Source organism: Suricata suricatta, chromosome 12 (genome assembly GCF_006229205.1).
Source record: "Suricata suricatta isolate VVHF042 chromosome 12, meerkat_22Aug2017_6uvM2_HiC, whole genome shotgun sequence".
Taxonomy (NCBI): domain Eukaryota; kingdom Metazoa; phylum Chordata; class Mammalia; order Carnivora; family Herpestidae; genus Suricata; species Suricata suricatta.
In genome coordinates, this window is record NC_043711.1 from 52,834,996 (window position 1) to 52,854,693 (window position 19,698).

General features: G+C 41.7%; 2 protein-coding genes across 9 annotated transcripts in view; one reads left to right on the forward strand and one right to left on the reverse strand.

The window, feature by feature from the left end:
• The window catches only part of XPC (XPC complex subunit, DNA damage recognition and repair factor), a 31,537-nt gene extending 24,542 nt beyond the window's left edge, over positions 1–6,995 (reverse strand). For 2 of the 7 annotated variants that reach the window (XM_029916423.1, XM_029916421.1), the window contains exons 1-2: positions 6,238–6,970; positions 418–610 (exon numbers count right to left, since the gene is read on the reverse strand). In XM_029916423.1, the coding sequence (XP_029772283.1) occupies positions 418–610; positions 6,238–6,340 (296 nt within the window). In that variant the 5' untranslated portion in view covers positions 6,341–6,970. Of the gene's footprint in view, positions 1–417; positions 611–6,237 lie in introns of all 7 variants that reach the window. The other 5 variants (XM_029916428.1, XM_029916422.1, XM_029916427.1 and 2 more) reach the window with 5 other exon arrangements.
• Positions 6,512–19,698, forward strand: part of LSM3 (LSM3 homolog, U6 small nuclear RNA and mRNA degradation associated) — a 14,181-nt gene continuing 994 nt past the window's right edge. The window contains exons 1-4 of one of the 2 annotated variants that reach the window (XM_029916435.1): positions 6,572–6,683; positions 8,888–8,998; positions 11,685–11,780; positions 18,903–19,215. In XM_029916435.1, the coding sequence (XP_029772295.1) occupies positions 6,663–6,683; positions 8,888–8,998; positions 11,685–11,780; positions 18,903–18,983 (309 nt within the window). In that variant the 5' untranslated portion in view covers positions 6,572–6,662 and the 3' untranslated portion in view covers positions 18,984–19,215. Of the gene's footprint in view, positions 6,684–8,887; positions 8,999–11,684; positions 11,781–18,902; positions 19,216–19,698 lie in introns of those variants that run through there. The other variant, XM_029916434.1, reaches the window with a different exon arrangement.

A 19,698-nucleotide genomic window follows, 5' to 3' on the forward strand; every position in this document is an offset into this window, starting at 1 on the left:
TTTGAAAGGTAAACCATATACCCTTGAATAACACAGAGGGTGGTGCAGTTGAAAATCCGCACAGAACTTCTGACTCCCCAAAACTACTACCAGGCAGCTGTTGACTTACTGGTAACATAAACAGTTGATGAACACATTTTTTTAAATGTTACAGGTCTCGTATGCTGTATTCTTACAATTAAGTCAGCTAGAGATAAGAAACTTATTTTTTAAAAATCAACGTCTAAGTGGACCCCTGCAGTTCAAACCTGGCTGGCCAACTGTAATCGCTAAGAAGAATCGTACTAGTGGTCTGAGCTCCAGTTGGAAGAGTTTGTGCACGGATCCTAGTGACAAGCAAGAAGGGGAGGTTTTGTTGTTCACACTTCCCTGATGGCAGCAATCAAGCCCTGGCCGAAAGCATTTCAGCCATCTCACCTGAGGTCCTCCCCATCGCTGAGGGCTTCATCCTTCACCTCGGCATTTTCCGATTTAACAGTCACCTTGGCCGCTTTCTTTCTGGCTGGACTGTTTGCAGGGCCCCCGGGATCACCGCAACCTCTCTTCCTCGTTTCTCGTGAAACTTTTGAGAGAAGGCTCCTCTTTAGAGGTTTCTCATCTTCCAAGACATCTAGACAACCACATGGAACATGAGGTAAGGGGCACAGGAAAGGTGCAGGCGGTTCAAAGGCAGGTGATGAAAAGTCTCTTCCTGTCACCTCCCTCCAGGCCATATCTCCATCACCGGGTCACTGTCCCATGTGTTCAACAACCAGCCTGCGGCCTCCGGCCTCTGCCCCGCCTCACACCCGTACTCACAGTAAAAATCCACTCCTCTTATCAGCACTTTACTCGACTCCTCCAGGGACTACGGAGACTGCCACGTGACTCAAAAATCTAGCTTTCAAACCTGAAACTGCAGCTAATATCCAGGAAGCAAAACACGTCAACGTGCTATGAGCACCCTGCCTTCTTACTAGCTGCCAAGTCTAGTTATTTCAGGGGTAACCCACTTCTAGTAAGTGAAATGTGTGGAGTTCATCAACATGTCCAAGCTTTACCACAGCCCTACTGCTACTGATCCCCATTTCTGCCGCCTTTCAAAACCAAACCCTGCCCAATACATACTTATGAAACCTTTCCAATCTAACCCAAAAGCACTCATATACCAACTGTCTTGGCACTTAGGGTTGGAATGACAGTAGTAACTCAAAAATACCTTTATTTCCTTAAAATAATTAGTATTAGTTTTTGTTAAAGGGAAATTTTAAAGATGCAAAACCTGTTGGCTTCAGTTGAATTACAGTATCTACAAGTATGGTCTGCTTCTTAACATGTATCAATACATCAACTTTTGATAAATAATAACACGGCAGGGGAAGATAACTTCTATTTTGCAAGTATGTTCATAAAAACAATCAATCCTGAATCTGAAATAAAGCATCTTCCTTTGCATGACTCTGCTTCACTTAATTTTGGAAAACAAAAATACGTTAGCCTTTACTGAGGTTGAGCAGCACTAATCTGATATCAGATTGATTCCTTTCATTTATGGTTGTTTTACTGGCTCTGTGGATACATACCTATATTCCCCAAAAATATGTTTTTGCAGGGGAGAAAAACTCTCCCTTTTGATCTAAATCAAATCACAATTTTCATACATTTCTCATTATAGAGGGGCATATGCTCTCATGCTAGGTGAAATCACTGATCAGTTTCTGTAGGATGTTTTATAAAAGGAATCTATGCTTTCTCGTGTTTTGAACGTTTTAATGGAAACATAAAAAATTTCAAAATTATTTAGAATCTGGAGACACTTATTCCATGGCCAGAAGCTGCTTGAGCGTTTATGACTTAACTGTTTGAGTAGGGTGTCCTTGAAATCAAAATGTCTGGATCTTCTAATGCTGCTTAGCCCTCTATGAAGATGGGAAACAGAGATGTGAAACACTTCATTCTTACTAATCTAAAATGCAGGTGGGAGGATACTTCAAAAGTACTGTTTCCTCCTCACCAAACTTACCTGGTTGCCTAAAAAAGCACAATTGTGTGTTTCAGTGCTTTGAAGAGAGAGGGAGAGGAGTTAAAAGGGGGGCACGAATGGAAACAAAAAGACTATGAATCAAAAAACACATGTCCATAGTATCATCATTCGGCCAGTACCCCCCCCCCCACCTCCGCCTCACATGGTTCACCCACTCAACCCACTGCTCAACTGTAGTGAGGAAGCAGACGATCCCCTGACAAACTCCTAAAGGTCAATAGTAGCCTAAGGCTGTGTCACAGCCGGTGGTTTACCTCAAGAGGGAGGCATTTTCTCATCTCTCAGAAGATTTAGGAGGCTGGGGCGCCTGGGTGGCTCACTTGGTTAAGTGACTTTGGTTCAGGTCATAATCCCTTGGTTTGTGAGTTCAAGACCTGTGTTGAGCTCTGCTGACAGCTCAGAGCCTGGAGCCTCCTTCAGATTCTGTGTGTGTGTGTCTCTCTCTCTCTGCCCTCCCCTGCTCATGCTCTCCCTCTATCAAAAACAAATATTTAAAAAATATTATAAAAGAATTAGAAGACTGAGTACAGTACAGGATATTTTGAGATAGAGACCACATTTCACTTAACTTTTATTACAATATATTGTTTTTTCTATTTCATTATTATTGTTGCCAATCTCTTACTGTGCCTAGTTTATAAAAAAAACTTTATCATAGTTATGGAGTCTAGGGAAAAAACAGCATATACAAGGTTCAGTACTGTCTGTGTTTCAGGCATCCATGGTGGGAGAGAATCTTGGAACATATCCCTGCAGATAAGGGGAGGCGGGACTATTGTAATGCCCCCAAAATTTTAAAATCTGAATGTCCAACCATGACAAAATAATTATATGCAGTCACACATTGGAATGTAATTCAATCATCTTTTAAGACAAAGGAAAATGACATCTAATAAAATGTTAAACATGCAAATTCATTTTTACTGTGCATTTTCCACTACATAGGAAAACAGACTAGAACAAAATATACCACTATTCAGTGGTGCTTCTTTCTGGATGGTAGAAATATAGGTTACTTTTTTTCTTTATTCTTTATGTGTTTTGGGTCCCGGAGAATCCAGAGGCTATCTTCTAGAACTCTCCCAGATCTAGAGCTACCTAACTAGCCTCCTTGAGGTCAATGTGGATATTTCAGAAAGGCAGGAGTTACCACGGTGGTCTGCTTGGCCTTCCACTGAGATTTAAGAACACCTGCTCCAAACTGCCAGTGGCATCTCAGTTAGAATAAAATACAAACTCCTTAGTTTGGTCTCCAAACTAAGGTCCTGACCACCTCTCCCACCTCAATTCCTACCACTTGCCCCTCACACACTGTGTCCAGCCAACCTGCCAAGCTCATTTCATTTCCTCCTAAGTCGTTAAAACTTACAGCTTCCTCTGCCTAGAACTCTTCCCTCACAACTTCCAATGACTGGCTCCTTCAGGACATTCAGTAACTGGTGCAAAATATCAATCACCTCCTCAAAGAGACCTTCCTTGACCACCAATTCTGACTTAGCTGCTTCTTCCCCACCCCCCATGACAGCTTTACTGCCTGTTCTACTTTTTTCATAGCTCTTATCACCACCAAGAATAACTTGTTATTGTCTGCCCCCCCCCACTCCTCCCCACAGATCTCCCCATCATGAGAACAGGGATCCTAACTGTCCTGTTCACTACTATTAATTCCAGTACCTAGAACAGTGCCTGGAGCCTGGACACAGCAGGTTCTCAGTAAATATTTACTGAAGGAATTAATGATTCACATCGACATAGGGAATACATTAGAGATGCCTTAACAGAGTCAAGGAAATAATGTGGAAGGCTGTTTTCTTTGTCCCTGAATGTTGAAAGCAGCAAGGCTCACCTTCTTTGGCATGCACTGAGATGCCCAGAAACTACACTGGAAAATCATCAAATCAGTGTCAACTGCAGCCCAATCCACAACCAGATTCTTCTCCGACCAGACCACAGCAAAGACTGTTAAGTCTTCCTGGAAGCCTTGGGAACCTACTGCCAGCCCCTCTAGCTAGCAGAGTCTGACCGATGCATGGGTGCTTCCTCACCCACACCGAGGCTGAACCGATGGAAGCTAGCGCGTCTGATTACCTGACGTGGACTGGGGCGGATGCTTCTAGTTCACTCACAATCACAACTACCCTGAAAGATAGCACTGTATTTCGGAGATGAGGTTCAGAGAGGTACACTATTTGTCCAAAATAATTTACACACGTGCACAGAACTACTAGGTGGCCCGAACCTGGAGTCCAGATCAAGTATTTAGCTGGAAGAAATGTACCCAGGGAGGTGGCGTTTCCATCAGATTAAAACTTTTTAAGCCCTGAATTACCGCATATTCAGAATACATTCCCGCTGATTGGAGTAACAACCCCTTTCACAGCCATTTGCTGAAACGTTACCCGTTTTAAAAGTTTTAAAACATAACTCCTTCAGAGAGCATGTGCCCATCTGTGCAGTCAAACTTGGTTGTTCCTTCAAAAGCCACAAAGCCTGCTACCTTCTTCCAAGATATCACACTGTCTCAAATACTTTTTGTAAATGGCAACACTGAGTTATGGTAAGCTCCTTCAAGTAACGTCCACCTCCCATGTCATCTTGTTTGTGTGCGGCACATACTGGTACTCAGAATATGTTATCTGAATGAGTAAATGAATAAAATGCAACTCGCAGCATTAACTGTGAGGTAAATTACCTTCTAAGTTTAGAAATGACTTCCATTTATCTATTTACTAATGGATGATGAACTTATAAAAAGAATCAGAGAACAGAACCTAGGGTCCTAAGAGCCCTTGCTGATTACCTAAACTTCTATTCAGATTTTAGGAACCCCAGAAATCCCTTTCACAGCATGCACTATGCAATCATTAAAACATTGAGCACTCAGTATATGCAGGGAAGAGGGAGATAATACAGGACACAGCAATAAATAAATAAGTATATTTGCGTAAACTTACATGGTAAGACAGACCATCCCAAAAGGAAGCAAATAAATGAACGAGATCATTACATTATGTAACAGAGGCTGTGAGGGCCTGTAAAGGAGTACCTGGCAAACATCCCCTCAGATCAGACACTCAAAGCAGTGTGCGTTCATATGTGAAGGTACATAAGAAATCAGCCACCCAAGAGCCATGGAAAAACATTCCAGGCAGAAGGAACATCAAAGGCAAAGTCTCAAAGTGAGAAATAACATGGCATATTTGAGGAACAGAAAGGAAGCCAACAAGGAGGGTATCTGGCAAAGAAAAGAATCGCAGAAAACAACAGAAGTAGCAGCAGCCAAATCATGTAAGGTCTTGCAGGCCATGGTAAGGAATTTGGATTTTAGGCCAAGAGCAAATGGGAAGCCAGAGGCTTGAAGTAGGAACATGGCATGATCTGATTTTTTTTTTTTTAATCATATGGGCTGCTGGGTGGAAAACCATTGCAGGGGGATAAAGGGAAGTTCGGAGACCAGTAAAGATGCAACTGTGGTCCTTCAACTGAAAAGTAATGGTGGCTTAGGCAGGGACTGTGACCACGGAAATAAAGTGGAGTGTTCTGAGATAGAGCTCTGAGGTTGGACTGGTGGAACTGTTAATGAGATGAGTATGTGTAATGAAAAGGAGGGCTTCGCTTTAACAGGTGGTTGAAGGAATCATTTATTGAATGGGAAAAGGTGGGGAAGAAACAGGCTTAAAGGGGAAAAGCAAGAGATTTGCTTTGCCCTTGATGAATATAAGAAACCTATCCGACATCCAGGTGGAGAAGTCAGGTTGGATCCGAATCTGGAACTCTGGGGTGAGATTTAACTGAAGATGTTATTCTGGGGAGTCCGCACACAACAGCACTCTGGTCCATCAGTCTTCTGGGGCCACAGAATAACTGTAATGCCTTTTCCCCTATTCAGCCCTTTGCATCTGCATAAGGCTGGACAGTATCCTGTGGGCAACGGGGAGCAGGAAAGAGGCAACGCCAGCGAGCCAAGAGTCAAGTTGAGGTCCAGGGGAACCCCCAGGGCGCATCCGTCCTCCCGAAGACTAAAGCACATAGACGTTGGTGAGGACCCACCTCACTCGGCCGCCGTAACGCCGGCTCCGCTCAGGGCAGACAGGGTATTCCCCGCCCCCCCCCCCCCCAACCTCGGGTCGGTCCCCATTCGCCCCGCTCTCCGCACCTTGTTTCCTGCCCTCCTCTAGCATTTACCCCTAAGCCCGGCTCGGTGTCGCTCTCACCCGCCTCCTTCTCCTCACGCCGGGCCGTGCTTTTGCCCTTGGCCTTCCGGCCGCACGGTTCACGTCCCTGAGGCTCCCTCCCGGCCGCACGCTTCCGAGCCATCTTGCCCGGGCAAGACTCCTCTGGAAACTGACGCACCAAGCCCCGGGAACGCGAGCTCAAGCTCCGCTTCCAAAGGGGCGAGGCGAGGCCAGCCGTTTCCTTATAGGCCAAGTCGACGCCGATGAAGCTCCGCCCCAGCCTCAAATGACCAATGCAGTCTGTACGGAGCAAGAAGGCGCAGGGCGAATTTCCCCCTACTTCCGGCTCATTTTATTTCGCATTTCCGGAGACAGTGGCCGGGAAGGCGGGGACACACGAGCGGCTCGCGGCTCGCTGCTCGCATACTCTCGCGAGAGGCAGGAAAGAGCGCAGGGTTTGAAACATGGCGGACGACGTGGACCAGGTGAGTGTATTTTGAGCGGCTCGCTCCAAAGCGGCTTTTCCACTGCTAACTCTCCCCCTGCTCGGCTTTGCGTCCCAGGGCTCCTTTCTCCAAGCTCACCGAAAGGTGGCCTTCTTGCCGTCCTGTGTCTAGGTCATCACGGCTTTTAATCGGCCCCTTGGTAACCGCTCCCCCTCCGAATTTTGTCTCGGGCCCTGAGACAGTTTCCCCTTGGAAGCCCGCCTGAAAACTAATTATTCTTCACGCTCGTCACTTCCTTTCCCTTGTATCTCATCTTCATCTGTAGTATGGGAGTGGTTATCCCTGCCTGCCTCACGGAGCTGTCAGGACTCTGACAGGAAAAATGATGATAAAGTTAAATAATTATTATTACTGAGCGCAACGGTTGTTACTCGTTCAACAGATGACTAGTAAACATCAGCTCGTGTGGTTAGACACCGCTCTAAGCACCAGGGACACGGGCATTTACAAACGTTATCCCTGTCCCCACTTGGAGCTTAGGTTCAGGCAGATAAGTAAACAAACGTGCAGTATGTAGGAACTGCTATGTAGTATAAAGAAAACAAGCACGGAACTGATACATCAAATAATTTGATGGTTTTCCAGGGTTCCCTATCTTCTCTTCTTTTCCCGGAAATGCTCTTCCTAAGATATATTTGTGGATCAGGCCACAACTTAGCTTTCTCCTGAAATCTCCCCTCGACAACGAGGATTTATCTGGCCACCTACATAAAATAGCACTCTTTCCCAGTCTGCTTTATTTTTCTTCATAGCATGTTATTTGTTCATATCAAGTATACCCTTCGTTGTTCAATGTCTGTCTTTTCCCCACTAGAATGTGAGATCCTAAAAGCAGGGTTTTGTTCACCATTCTGTCCTCTGGGTTTGGAACAGTGCTGGAAACATTGAACAAATATTTATTGAGTGAATGAGTTGGTTAATCAGGGAGGCCTCTTTGAAAAGACAGATTTAAAGCTACAGGATGAAAAGTATGGTTAGTGGGCATTCTAGACCAAAGCCAGAGAAGCAGTAGGGCTCAGTGGTGTGTATATGATTGTAGAATTACCATGTATCTATTTGTATACCTCTCCTGCTAGAATGAGCTGATTGAGCTCCTTGAGGGAGTTCTGACCTCTCTATTGTGATGTAGTAGTTGGTTAGCTGATCCTAGACAGTAGGATTTAGTTGGGGTTGGGGACCAGTTACGGTTAGGATTTTTTTCTTTTTTCAGTCTAGCTTTTTTAAGACCAGGAAGCCTGTAACATTCAGTCACATTCTGCTCCTGGCCTGGTGTGCTCACCGAAGAAACTCCTTGGAATAATCTTAACAACTTTCCTGCCTTCACCCATCCCTTGCATTTGGATGACTCCAAGTCATCCTAACCCTGATCTCTTTGAGACTTATATTTCCAGCAGTTCTTTAATTGGAAATAACAAGAACCATTTATAAGTACTTTCAGTTTGCCAGGTACCATTGTGAATACACTTACTACTTTAATACATTAGGTCATCCAGGCCTCACAGGAGTCATGAAAGAAAGATTATGGCTTCCTTGTTTTACAAACAAGGATGCTGATAATTAGAGATGGCATAATTTAATTTGAATTCATAAGTTTCAGATTCAGGAGTTGAACCCACACTGCCTGACTTCAAAGCTCTTGCTTTCAGCCAGTTGTCTACACTGCTTGCTAAATATATTCATCCTCCTGGCCAGTTGGACCCTAAACTCAGCTTGCCCCAAACTGAACCCATAATCTTCTCTCAAACTCCCCTTAGCATTCTCAGTAGTGTGTGGTAATCCTTAAATGAATGTTTTTCAAATCACTGAATGATATTTGAGATAAGGTTAAAGTTCCAGACAGTGACTTCCCATACTCTGAATTTGGGTCAGGCGGTTTGGATCTTGAGAGAACAAAATACGGTCATGCTTATTTTGCTGTATGACTCCTCTGTGTGTGTGTGTGTGTGTGTGTGTTTCAGCCTTCACTTACATAGCACTCACTATGATCCAGGCACTGTTTCAAGCTCCCGTATATGTCATTTGACCCTCACAACAACAGTAGTAGGCGGGCGCTATTGTTATCCACATTTTACAGATTCCGAGACTGAGGCATAGAGTTGTTGAGTAACTTGCCCACAGTCACACAGGATAGCATGACTTAAAGACTCTCTAGTACTAATTACTAAGCCTGTTTCTTTAATCAGCAACAAACTACCAACACCGTAGAGGAGCCTCTGGATCTCATCAGGCTCAGCCTGGATGAGCGAATTTATGTGAAAATGAGAAATGACAGAGAGCTTCGAGGCAGATTACATGTAAGTAAATTTATCAAATTATCTTGAAATCAGATTATTTCTTTGTCATGCCTTCCTGCTGCTACCCCCTTGAGACATAAACACTGTCCAATGTAGAAGAGTATTTTGAGTGTAGATAAGAAGGTGAAGGCCACCCATATTCCTACAAGTTGAGTACCACTGCGTTTAACTCACATCTTCATGTGATGTGTTTATTAAAGAACATTTTCATTTCTTCTGTTTATTTGTAAATAGCATTTATTCTCCATTATTTAAATGGTCTATCATTTACTGACATGTACATGAATTTGTGTTTCCTCGTAAGAAAAATAGCACAGAAGTACATAGAGCAAAAGGTGAAATCCCATTTTGTTTTTCTTTTGCTAGCCACTTAGAAATTGAGTCTGGGGGCGCCTGGGTGGCTCAGTCGGTTAAGGGTCCGACTTCAGCTCAGGTCATGATCTCACTGTTTGTGGGTTCAGGGCCCGCATCGGGGTCTCTGCTGCCAGCTCAGAGCCTGGAGCCTGTCTTTGGATTCTGTGTCTCCCTCTCTGTCTCTGACCCTTCCTATTCACAGTATCTCTCTCTCTCTCTCTTTCTCTCTCAAAAAGAAAATAAAACATTAAAAAAATTTTTTTAAATTAAGTAGACCTTATCTGTATATTTACACATATATACATATAGATGTGATCACATGCATGTATTTGCACTATATAGACCACCTCTAAATAAAAATAAGATCTTGCTATACATATTTTTGAACAGATTTCTTTTTTACTTAATCTTTCTTGGAAATTATTGATCATGAGTGCATATAAATCTCCCTTTTGTTTGAGAGAGAGAGAGAATGAGCATGAGCCTGAGAGAGTGGCATGGGGGGAGAAAGAACCTTACGCAGGCTCCACTCTCAGTACAGAGCCCAATCCCACCACCCTGGGGTCATGACCTGGGCTGAAATCAAGAGTTGGACACTCAACTGACTGAGCCACCCAGCCACGACTCCTTTATTCTTTATAATGACTGGATAGAATTCTGTGTATTGTAAAAGTGGTTTTAAGATTGTTGTCCATTTCTTGCTGATATAAATAAGTCTGCAGTATGTATTTTTATATATATTTCTTTGTGTCTATCTACACATATTTCTATAGGATTGGTGCCTTGGAGTGGTCCTGCTTATTCATAGAGTATACTGAAGGTTTTGTCTTTTCTTGACAACTTGTCACTCACTGTGTATATTGTTTTTACCACTGTCATTCTACCTAAAATAACTAATATATATTGAGCATTAATTACATTGCAGGTGCTTTTCTTGTAAGTGTTTTCTATGTAGTATCTAATTTTACCTTTATAACAACTCTACAAAGGTAGATACTAATTAATTAGCCTGGTTATGCAGTTGCAGAAGCTCAGGCCTAGAAAGGTGAAGTTATTTGCTTAAGTTAACATAGCCAGTAAAGGAAGGTCCAGAAAACGAACTGAGGCAATGTGACTGCAGCCCTATTCTTAGGTACTTTGATTTCACCTTCCATAAAACCTAAAGGTAAAGAATGTCCTGTACTTGGAAAGGAAGTAGGGACCTAGGGAGACAGTAATCTTTAATATACACCTAGCTTTTTGAAAAGAGGAACCCCAGGAAATGCAAGAGTGGCAACTTTACCAAGAAAAGTAGAATTGCATTTAATCCCATGGGCCAGTGGCATATGGAGAGACTTCCCAGGACAGATATGTTGTCTTAGCTCTCGGAGTCGTCTTCAGTTCCTTTCTAGACTTGATTGCCTCTATAATAAATGGCCCCCAATGTTTTGTTTGTTTCCTGGCCTCATCTATAGATTTTTGCTCTTGGGATGTTTTGCTAGCAGTGGCTGCTAGGTGGCTGATTGGCTACTTTTATTTTGATGGGAGCTGGTAAACCACTTAACACTTTGTTACAAGTAAGCATGAGTGAGGGGTGCCTGGGTGGCTCAGTCGAGCATCCAACTCTTGATTTCAACTCAGATCATGATCCCAGGGTGGTGGGGTTGAGACCTGTGTTGGACTCCACACTGAGCTTGGAGCCTCAAGATCCTCTCCTTCCCTTCTTACCCCCCCCCCCATTTCCTTACATAAAAAAATAAAATAAATTTTAAAAAAAGAAGTAAGCATAAGCAGGCCTCTGGACAAGGCCCCTGGAGTTTCACCTTTTAGTAAAATACATAAGCTTTAGAGTTTGAAGATATCCCTGAATATCAATGTTGCAGCATTTATTGGTTGAGCCTACAAGTGCGAAACACAGTTTATTTTGGCTAGATTTTAAGTGGGCAGGGTGTTGCTCTACTGATTTTACATGGTAAAATGGACAGGGCAGGTTGAATGGTAGTGTCTTGTCTTGTGCCTTTGGGAGACTGCAGTGCCATCGTCTTTGCAGTTATAGAATCTTATTTCCTTTTATTGTAAATGATGTGACTGCCTTGGATGACCAGTAGGGTAGACACTTTAAAAAATAATAATTTCAAATTATTTTGAGTAAATTCATTTTGGGCCATATAAACAGCATTGCATTTTTATCAGGTCAGTTAACTTGTCACTGGAAATAATTTGTCAGCGTATTAATACTGCAGAATTATTTTTTGTGTATAAAAGTTTGTGGTATAAGTATTGTGCATAAGCCCTGTTCATTGTTTATTAATTTGATTATTAAATTTCTTGGCCCCTCACCTTTCCACTGCAGGCTTATGATCAGCATTTAAATATGATATTGGGAGATGTGGAAGAGACTGTGACTACCATAGAAATTGATGAGGAAACGTATGAAGAGATATATAAAGTAAGTCATGGAATTCTGTTTTTCACTTTTAAAATGTCAATTGTTCTCAACATCCAACAGCGTAACACTTATTTATTAAAAGCCTGTCATGATTTGACACCTGCTTGTGGACTTCGTGAAGTATAGCAATCAAAAACAAAGGTTTTAGGGTCAGACAGACCTAATTTCTTTCCAGTGTTGGTGTGGCCATGCCCCACTGGGGGCAGTGAATTAATTTGGCAGATTTAAGTTCCTCATTGTTAAGCAAGAATACTGCCACTTATGTTATTGGGTTGCCAGGATTCACATATATGTCAGTGTAAGATAACCATGTGTGTTAGTCTGTAAGAGTAGTGCTAGACAGTGTTCCTTGTTTGATGTGAATTTAAGCTATCAATAATTCATAAAAACAAACAAATTTTAAAAATACTCATTAATAGTAATAGCCTATTATATGTTGACTTACTAAAACAAAATATTTAGTGAGAAGCATCTTTGTTCAGCCTTTTTGAAAGTTCTTTAATGCCTGGCTTAATTGATGACATGTAGATTCTCATATCTTTTTCTGCATTTAATCTGTTATGATATGTAATAGTTGAAGAAAATCCATCCTCACAGGTAGTTAGAAAAGGGAGGAGTGTTTTTTTCTCTGGGTATTCGCCTTTAGTTTCTTAAAACTAAACTTAAAGTTTCTTTAGTGTGGAATCTGAGATCGCATCAGTGAATTTTTCATATTCTTCCTATATGCAAATTCATTGGTCTACCTTGTCCTTTGAATGGATCTTTTACGTTGCATGATTCTGTAACATCAAGCACTGGTCATTTGGAAAATATTAGTTTGTGGAGCTCTGCAGATCTTCTGAATGTTGGCACATTTCATTGTTCAATGTTAAAAAAAAAAAAAAAAAGGAAATTACTTATATCTTTTAAGTATTGGGAAGCCAGTCTTTGGCCCTCCTAGAGTACAGAGGTTTTAAAATGTAGATTAAGATTACAGGACTGGATTTAAGTCTTGACTCCTTTGCTTACTAGCTACTTAATTGTATTGAACTGTGCAACCTGTCTGTGACTAAGTCTCCTTGTCTGTAAAATGGGGATGGTAATAGGACCCATTTGATACAACTATTTAGGATTCACTGAAAGGTTGCATGAAAAGCCTTCAGATTAGCGACGGGCACATAGTACATGTTCATCTGTTAGCCTTTTTTGGTTTTTGTATTTCTGCTTTATCCTGCCTTTCCTTCTGTCTTCAATGACTGCTGACTCCTTTGCAAATATATTCTCCCTCTGAAGATGGGTTTTTACATTTTTAACCTACGTGTCTTTTTTTTTCCCCCTCAGAGATATCATTTAGTAACTCGGAGTCTGTAACAGTAATCGATCAGTACAGCACCAAAGCTTGAGCTCTTCACAGATCTGGGCTCAGATTTTTGCTGCTGGTGATTAGTTTCATGACCTTGAGCAAGTTCTAGAATAAACTTCCTAAGCCCCAGGGTTATAACAAGATGCACTAAATTTGGTATGTGTAAAGCTATGACATGTGGTGATTGGCAGCTGTTATGATTGTGGACCAGTCTGTGTCTCCACAGTTTCTTTCCTTTCCTGAGCTTCACTCTTTCATATCCGATTTTCCAGTTAAAAATTTCATATCCGATTTTCCAGTTAAAAATATTTTCACAATGGATGTTATCTTCACCTCAGTACATCTATAAGTAAATTCCTTTAAAGGTGTTCTTCACCTTCAATGAGGTCATTGTCAGTTCCCTATTTCTGTTTATGATTTTCTGTTGTTTAGACCACAAATCTCAGAATTTTCTTGGACTTCTCTCTTTTAGTCACATTGATGAATAACTAATTCAGTTGATTCTTCACATTGATTTGAATGTGTCCTTAACTTCTCTTTCTCATCGCCGTGGCTGTAACACAAGCACTTCTCATGCCCATCTCCATCTCAGCCCCTGCACAACTGATTGACAAAGTAATTGTCCTCAAGTAATGCTTTCATTTATTACAGTCATGCGTAGAGACGCTTAAGGCTTTCTGTGGCCTGTAGAGCAAAGCACAAGTTCATACTAAGTTAAGTCTCTCCACAATGTGATTAGAACTTTCTAGTCTCCTCTCTGATGACTCCTCTGGCCAAGTTGGTCCACTCACTGTCTTCAGTGTATGCCCTCTATAGTTTTGTTTCTGTGTCTTTACCATAATATGTCCCCTAGCTGGAATATTCGCCCTTGTCTCTTTCTTGCAAAGCCTTTTTCAAGAACTGCCCTAGTGCTTACTCTTCAGTGACACTGCCTCTGACCATCTGGACCTTTTTTCTTCCTTTGTTCATTTTCTCTTTTGGTTGGATTTTCTAACTTTTGGCACTCAGCTGACACTGATCTTACTTGCTCTTCATTTCTATATTCCTTTTCAGCTTATGAGTTGTTTGATAGCAGAGTCCAGGATATTATTCATTCTATTCCCCATAATTCCATGTTAGCTATAGACAATAAGTGTGTGCACAGGTTGTTAGAGGAATATGGGGTAGGAGCAGGAGTAGAGATGACAAAGTACAGATCTTCCTGGACTTACCGTGGGTTTACAGACTGACAAGCCCACTATAAGTTGAGAATACATTTGATATACCTACCAAACATTATAGCTTAGCCTAGCCTGCCTTACACATGCTCAGAACACTTACAGTAGCCTGTGTTTGCCCAGAATCACCTACAGCAAAGCCTATTTTATAATAAAGTATTGAATAATCCACGTAGTTTATTGAATACAGTACTGAAAGTGAAAAACAGAGTGGTTGTGGGTGTATTGGCTATTTACTGTCTTGATCACATGGGGGACTGGGAGCTGGGCTGCTATCACTGCCCACATCATGAGAGAGTGTCAGACTGCATATGACTAAGTCCAGGAAAAGATCAAAATTCAGTTTTAAAGTACAGTTACTGGTGAGTGCTTTTTACTTATGCACCACAATAAGTCAAAAATTAATAAGTCAAGGAACAAAAAAAAAAGATAAAAGTAGAAAATATCCAGGAACAGAAAAGAAGTGGGAAAGGAAACTAATACATGTGGAATAATTGCTATATGCCAAGATTTGCATGCTTTATGACATTTAATCTGATAACACTGAGGTCAGTGGTATTACTCCCATTTTCTAGCTGAGGAGACCATGTTCAGCTAGGAAGAGATCCAATAGGGATTTCCAACTCCAGCCTAACTGGCTTCAAAGCCTGGAGGGTTTATTTCTCTGTATTAGGCCCTGAAGCTCAGAGTAATTGATAATGGAATTGATGGACGGTGAAACCTTAAGTTAGCAGGATAGCACTAAGTTCTTCCAGATAGACTGCCTATCATATAAATCTAGGATCTGGCAGGCCGTGCTTGGTCCCTGCCACTGTGGGCTTTAAAACTAATTTAGAAAGCATGTAGGACACAGAAAAATTGTGGGTGCCTTGAACAGGAACAATCATGCAAAATATCCTCATCGAGATAACAGCAGATGTAGAGAAGTGTTCTATTGTAATATCAACTTACTCTAATAGACAATTGGAAAGGGGAGAGGTTGGAGAACTCACCTTTGCTGAATGCCTGCTGTATGTCAAGCACTCTGCTGTCCATTTTGTATACATCATATTTAATTCTAACAGTTCAGTAAAATAGACCCAGGTTAAAGTTAATGGACATGGCTGTCTCTAAGCAAGTATATAATATGCAGCATTTCCCACACTTCTATAACCATAGTACTCTATCTTAAGAATACATCTTGCTACATAACAAATTACTCTAAAACTTAGAGGCTTAAAAACACATATATTTATTAGCTCACCATTTCTGTAGGTCAGGTGTCCAGGCATAGCTTAGCTGGATCTTCTGCTTCAGGGTCTTTGGTGAGGCTACATGAGGGTTGGAGTCTCATCTGAAGGCTCAGCTGGGGAAGAATCTGCTTCCGATCTCTCATGGTTGTTGGCAAGATTCATTACCTCAAGGGTTGTTGGCCTGAAAGCCTCAGTTCTTTGCTATGTGAGTCTCTACTACCTGGCAGCTAGCTTATCAAACCTAGCAAGAGAGTTGGGTAATGGGACAGAACTCACTCTTCTGTAACATAATCATGATAGTGATATCCCATGACCTTTGCAGTATTCTGTTGGTTAGAAGCAAGGCATACATTTCACCCACAGTCAAAGGGAGGGGATTACACAATGGTATAGAGTGAATACCAAGAGACACAGGGATCATTAAGGCCAATTCTAGAAGCTACTTGCCTTGGAGAATGCTGCCATGTCATTTCTGTTCACTAAATCTCCAGAAAACTATAATTGAATTAATGAAGAATCATCATAGGTGAAGCGGATTCAGTCTGAAGGTAAGGAAAGGAGCTTCAGAAATGTGATCACTGAGTAAGGTATTTGATAAAATATATCAATAATTTTCATGAGCACAGACTCCTTCACTAAACTTGCTGTCCTAGAACTAGATGCACCTTTTGCATCTACAAAACCAGAAGGAAGTGTTGGCTTCATTATAGATAGTTGTCATATGACACTTGTTTCTTGGAGACTGAGTCTCAGAGTGTGCTGCTTCAAGCAGGAGAATTGGCATCACCCTTGAACATGCTTGAAATGCAAACTCATGGGCCACGCCCTGACCTACTAAATCTCTGGGCTTGGAGCCTAGGAAACTGTCATAAGGAGCTGTTAAAGAGGTGATTCTTTATGTACATTATAATTTGAGAACCACTGCTTGAGAGAGTGCTATCTAGAGAAGAGTTAGATCACTTCCTGGATGACAGATAAGTATACTTAAGTTTAGTATGTTAAACTTGTAAGTATTACTTGAAACTATTGTTAGGGATTCTCTTTTTAGTTTAGTTCAGTCCCCAAGAAGCTCATAAAACATGGTTTTTACATTTTAAACCAAGTTTTGAAAACACAGCTGTCATGAGTACACTGTGAAGACACACAAGTTGTCTCTCTCCACAGTGTCAGGGTAGTTTAGTCCTAAAGCAGGGTTAACATAATTCTAAAGCAGGTTCGGGATTCCCAACCCAGTGACATTGCACCACGTAATCCACCTGGCTTCTTACTCGGCACACAAAGCAGAACACTAGACACGTCACACAACAAACAAGGTAACACAGGGGGGCAGGACATTAAGGAACCAAATGCAAAATCTCTGCGTTGGGCACACAGTGAGATGAAGCCTCGGTCGCGTCCGGGTCAGCTCTCGGCTCTCACTGCTCATTCTGTTCAAGCAGCAAGGGATCCCAGGTCAGTTCGGAGGGCAGCCAGGCAGAGCCTTCAGCACCTCTACCTTTCTGAAGTGGTTAGTGTCTGAGGAGTCTGACAGCTTGCTGCAAAAATCCTCCCCTTTTAAAGGGATTTAATCAGCGTTGGGCCCCTTGACATGAGTGACTCCGTCTTGCTCTCTGTGACAACTGTTATTAATATTTTTGTTTTCTCTGTCAAATCCACATGCGGTCACTTGTGGTATAGATTCCTAGAACCTGAAAAAGATGAATTAATTACCATTGCCCCTCCCATGACCATTATAGTGGAGCAGGGACAGAATTTTTACACACACAACAAAAACAAAAAACCGGCCTTTAGAAAGGGGAAGAATGGAAACACAGCAGAATCCCTTGGGGAGGTATGAATGTTCCCTGTACTAGTAGTTGAAGTGATGTCTTAATTTAGGTCAAGTGTGTCCCACTATTTGGGACATACTTAGAAAAAAAAATATTTTCTGTTTATCTAGAATTGAAATTTAATTGAGCACTCTATATTTTTATTTGGTAAATCTGGCAACCCTAAATGGGGGCTGCAGAGTTTTCACAGCCCAGTACTCCCTTGTGCTAGAAGACTGAAAAATAGTCAAAAGCCTTTGTAGCCAGGCTATGGTTTCTTTGAATGCAGCTTCTTTAAAAGCTTAGGACTTTGTGTGCATCTGACCTGTTCGTTTCTAATCCGTTCTGTGGGCCAATAACCTCAGCATTCTTGCCTACACATTGCATATAGATGCCTCTTTTTATTTGTTTCGTTCTTTCCCACTTTTCTTCTCCCCCTAATTAATGTTGACCCTTAAGTCATTTGCTAATATAAATTTGGGTGGGAAAGCAACACCCTTAATCTGATTCTTGCTTCAGGGCTGAGTTTATTTAACTGAGAAGGTTTGCTGGGCTTCGTTCCACAAAGCTTTTGTTCTTGTTTATTGTCTATAGTTTGGGGTCTAAAAACTGTTGGATTTTCGAAACCTGTGAATCCTATTAGAATCTTTGCTTGAAAACCAGCTAGTTCTTGCCTGGGCTCATCTCTAATACAACCTTGCTGAATGTATCAGGTTAACAGCAACCAACATTTGGCTTGTTCCAACCTCTTCCCCTACAACCTGTAGGTTAGAGAAGCCCTTGGGCTACCTTCCAAGCCATTGCTGGCAACAGTTTTACCTAATGTTTTGCCAAGGCATAAGAGGAATTCAAATACTTGTATTTCATATCTGTCTCCTTACTGCTTAAGGCTCCCCTAGGCTGGTGCCCCAAGGTATTCATTCCACTTACGTGAGCGCACTAGTAGCACACAGGAGCAACATGTAATGGCTCAGTACAGCAGGATTTTATTTCACACCCACAGACGTAACAGTCCTGAGTGGCGTTTTAGTTTGGCATGATAGCTTTCTTCCAGGTACGTAATCGAGGACCCAGGCTTCCTATGTCTTACAGCTCTGCCATCTCCTGAGTTCCTTATCTGAGTCCATTTAGTAATGTGAGGAAGACCATAGAGGGGCATTCATGGGAGGTTGATGGGGCAGCCAGTCACTTCGTTTTACTTCCCGTTGGTTAAAACCCAATCTCATGGCTGCACCTGGTTGTAAGGGAGTGTGAGTATGTAGTCTAGCTCTCTGCTAGGAAGAGGAGGAGAGTGGATTTTGGTGAATGCTCCAATCTTTGCCCCAATTATTGACATCCTGGAAAAGCAAACAGTTAATAAAGTGGTCCTTTGTGCTACAAAGGTAAGTAAGTGATCAGGTTTTTAAATCAATTTGCATTATGATGTGTCTATGTGGGGTTTTTTGTTTTTAGTATCTCTCTGAAGAAATAACTAATACAACTACATGTTTATGTAAATGTGTTGTTGTTTTTCCCTTTTCCAGTCAACAAAACGGAATATTCCGATGCTCTTTGTCCGGGGAGATGGTGTCGTACTAGTTGCCCCTCCATTGAGAGTTGGCTGAAACAAAGTGTATCATGTTGGGGAATGTAGGAGACTTTGTATGGTTGCCTCTTAAATGTAGAAGACATTCCAAAGAGAAACCTGCGTCAATTTCGACATTAAGAAATGACCAAGATTCTTCCACTCCTGAAATGAGTTGATTTGCAGATATCTCAAAAATCCTTAAGCTAAAGAGTATTTTTATTTTTTTTCCAACCTTTTCAATAAATGTGATCACCAAGATGCAGAACTTTTTCAGGAGTTGATTTGCTTTGTTGTTTTCTAAGGCAGTTTCTGGGTTTTTTCCCCTTATATTGAATTTGATGTTTCCTTTCGATGTCATTTTTTAATGCAATGTCCTGTCTTGCAGACTCTTTAAAAAGTAAACACACATCTTACATTGACTTTATTTGTACACATTCATCTGTGCATCTACCAGGTTTGAGGCACCAGATGGACCACTGAAAATTAACAGTTTTGCCAGTTTGCACCCTACCTTCAGATCCTCTGAGAAGGGCAGTTCTTTAAACCAGTAATTGCAGGGCAGGGAGAAGATAGAATAATGCATGTACAGGATACCATAAGAGCACAAAGAAGAATGTCCAAAGAACAGATTGAGTGGGTGGGTGTGTGGTGGTGGAAGTTCTGTGACATTGTAGATACTAACATTGCCGTGAATTATGAAGCCTGATTTTTGTTACTTCTGCTTGGTCTGATTTATCTCTAAGGTCAGGCTT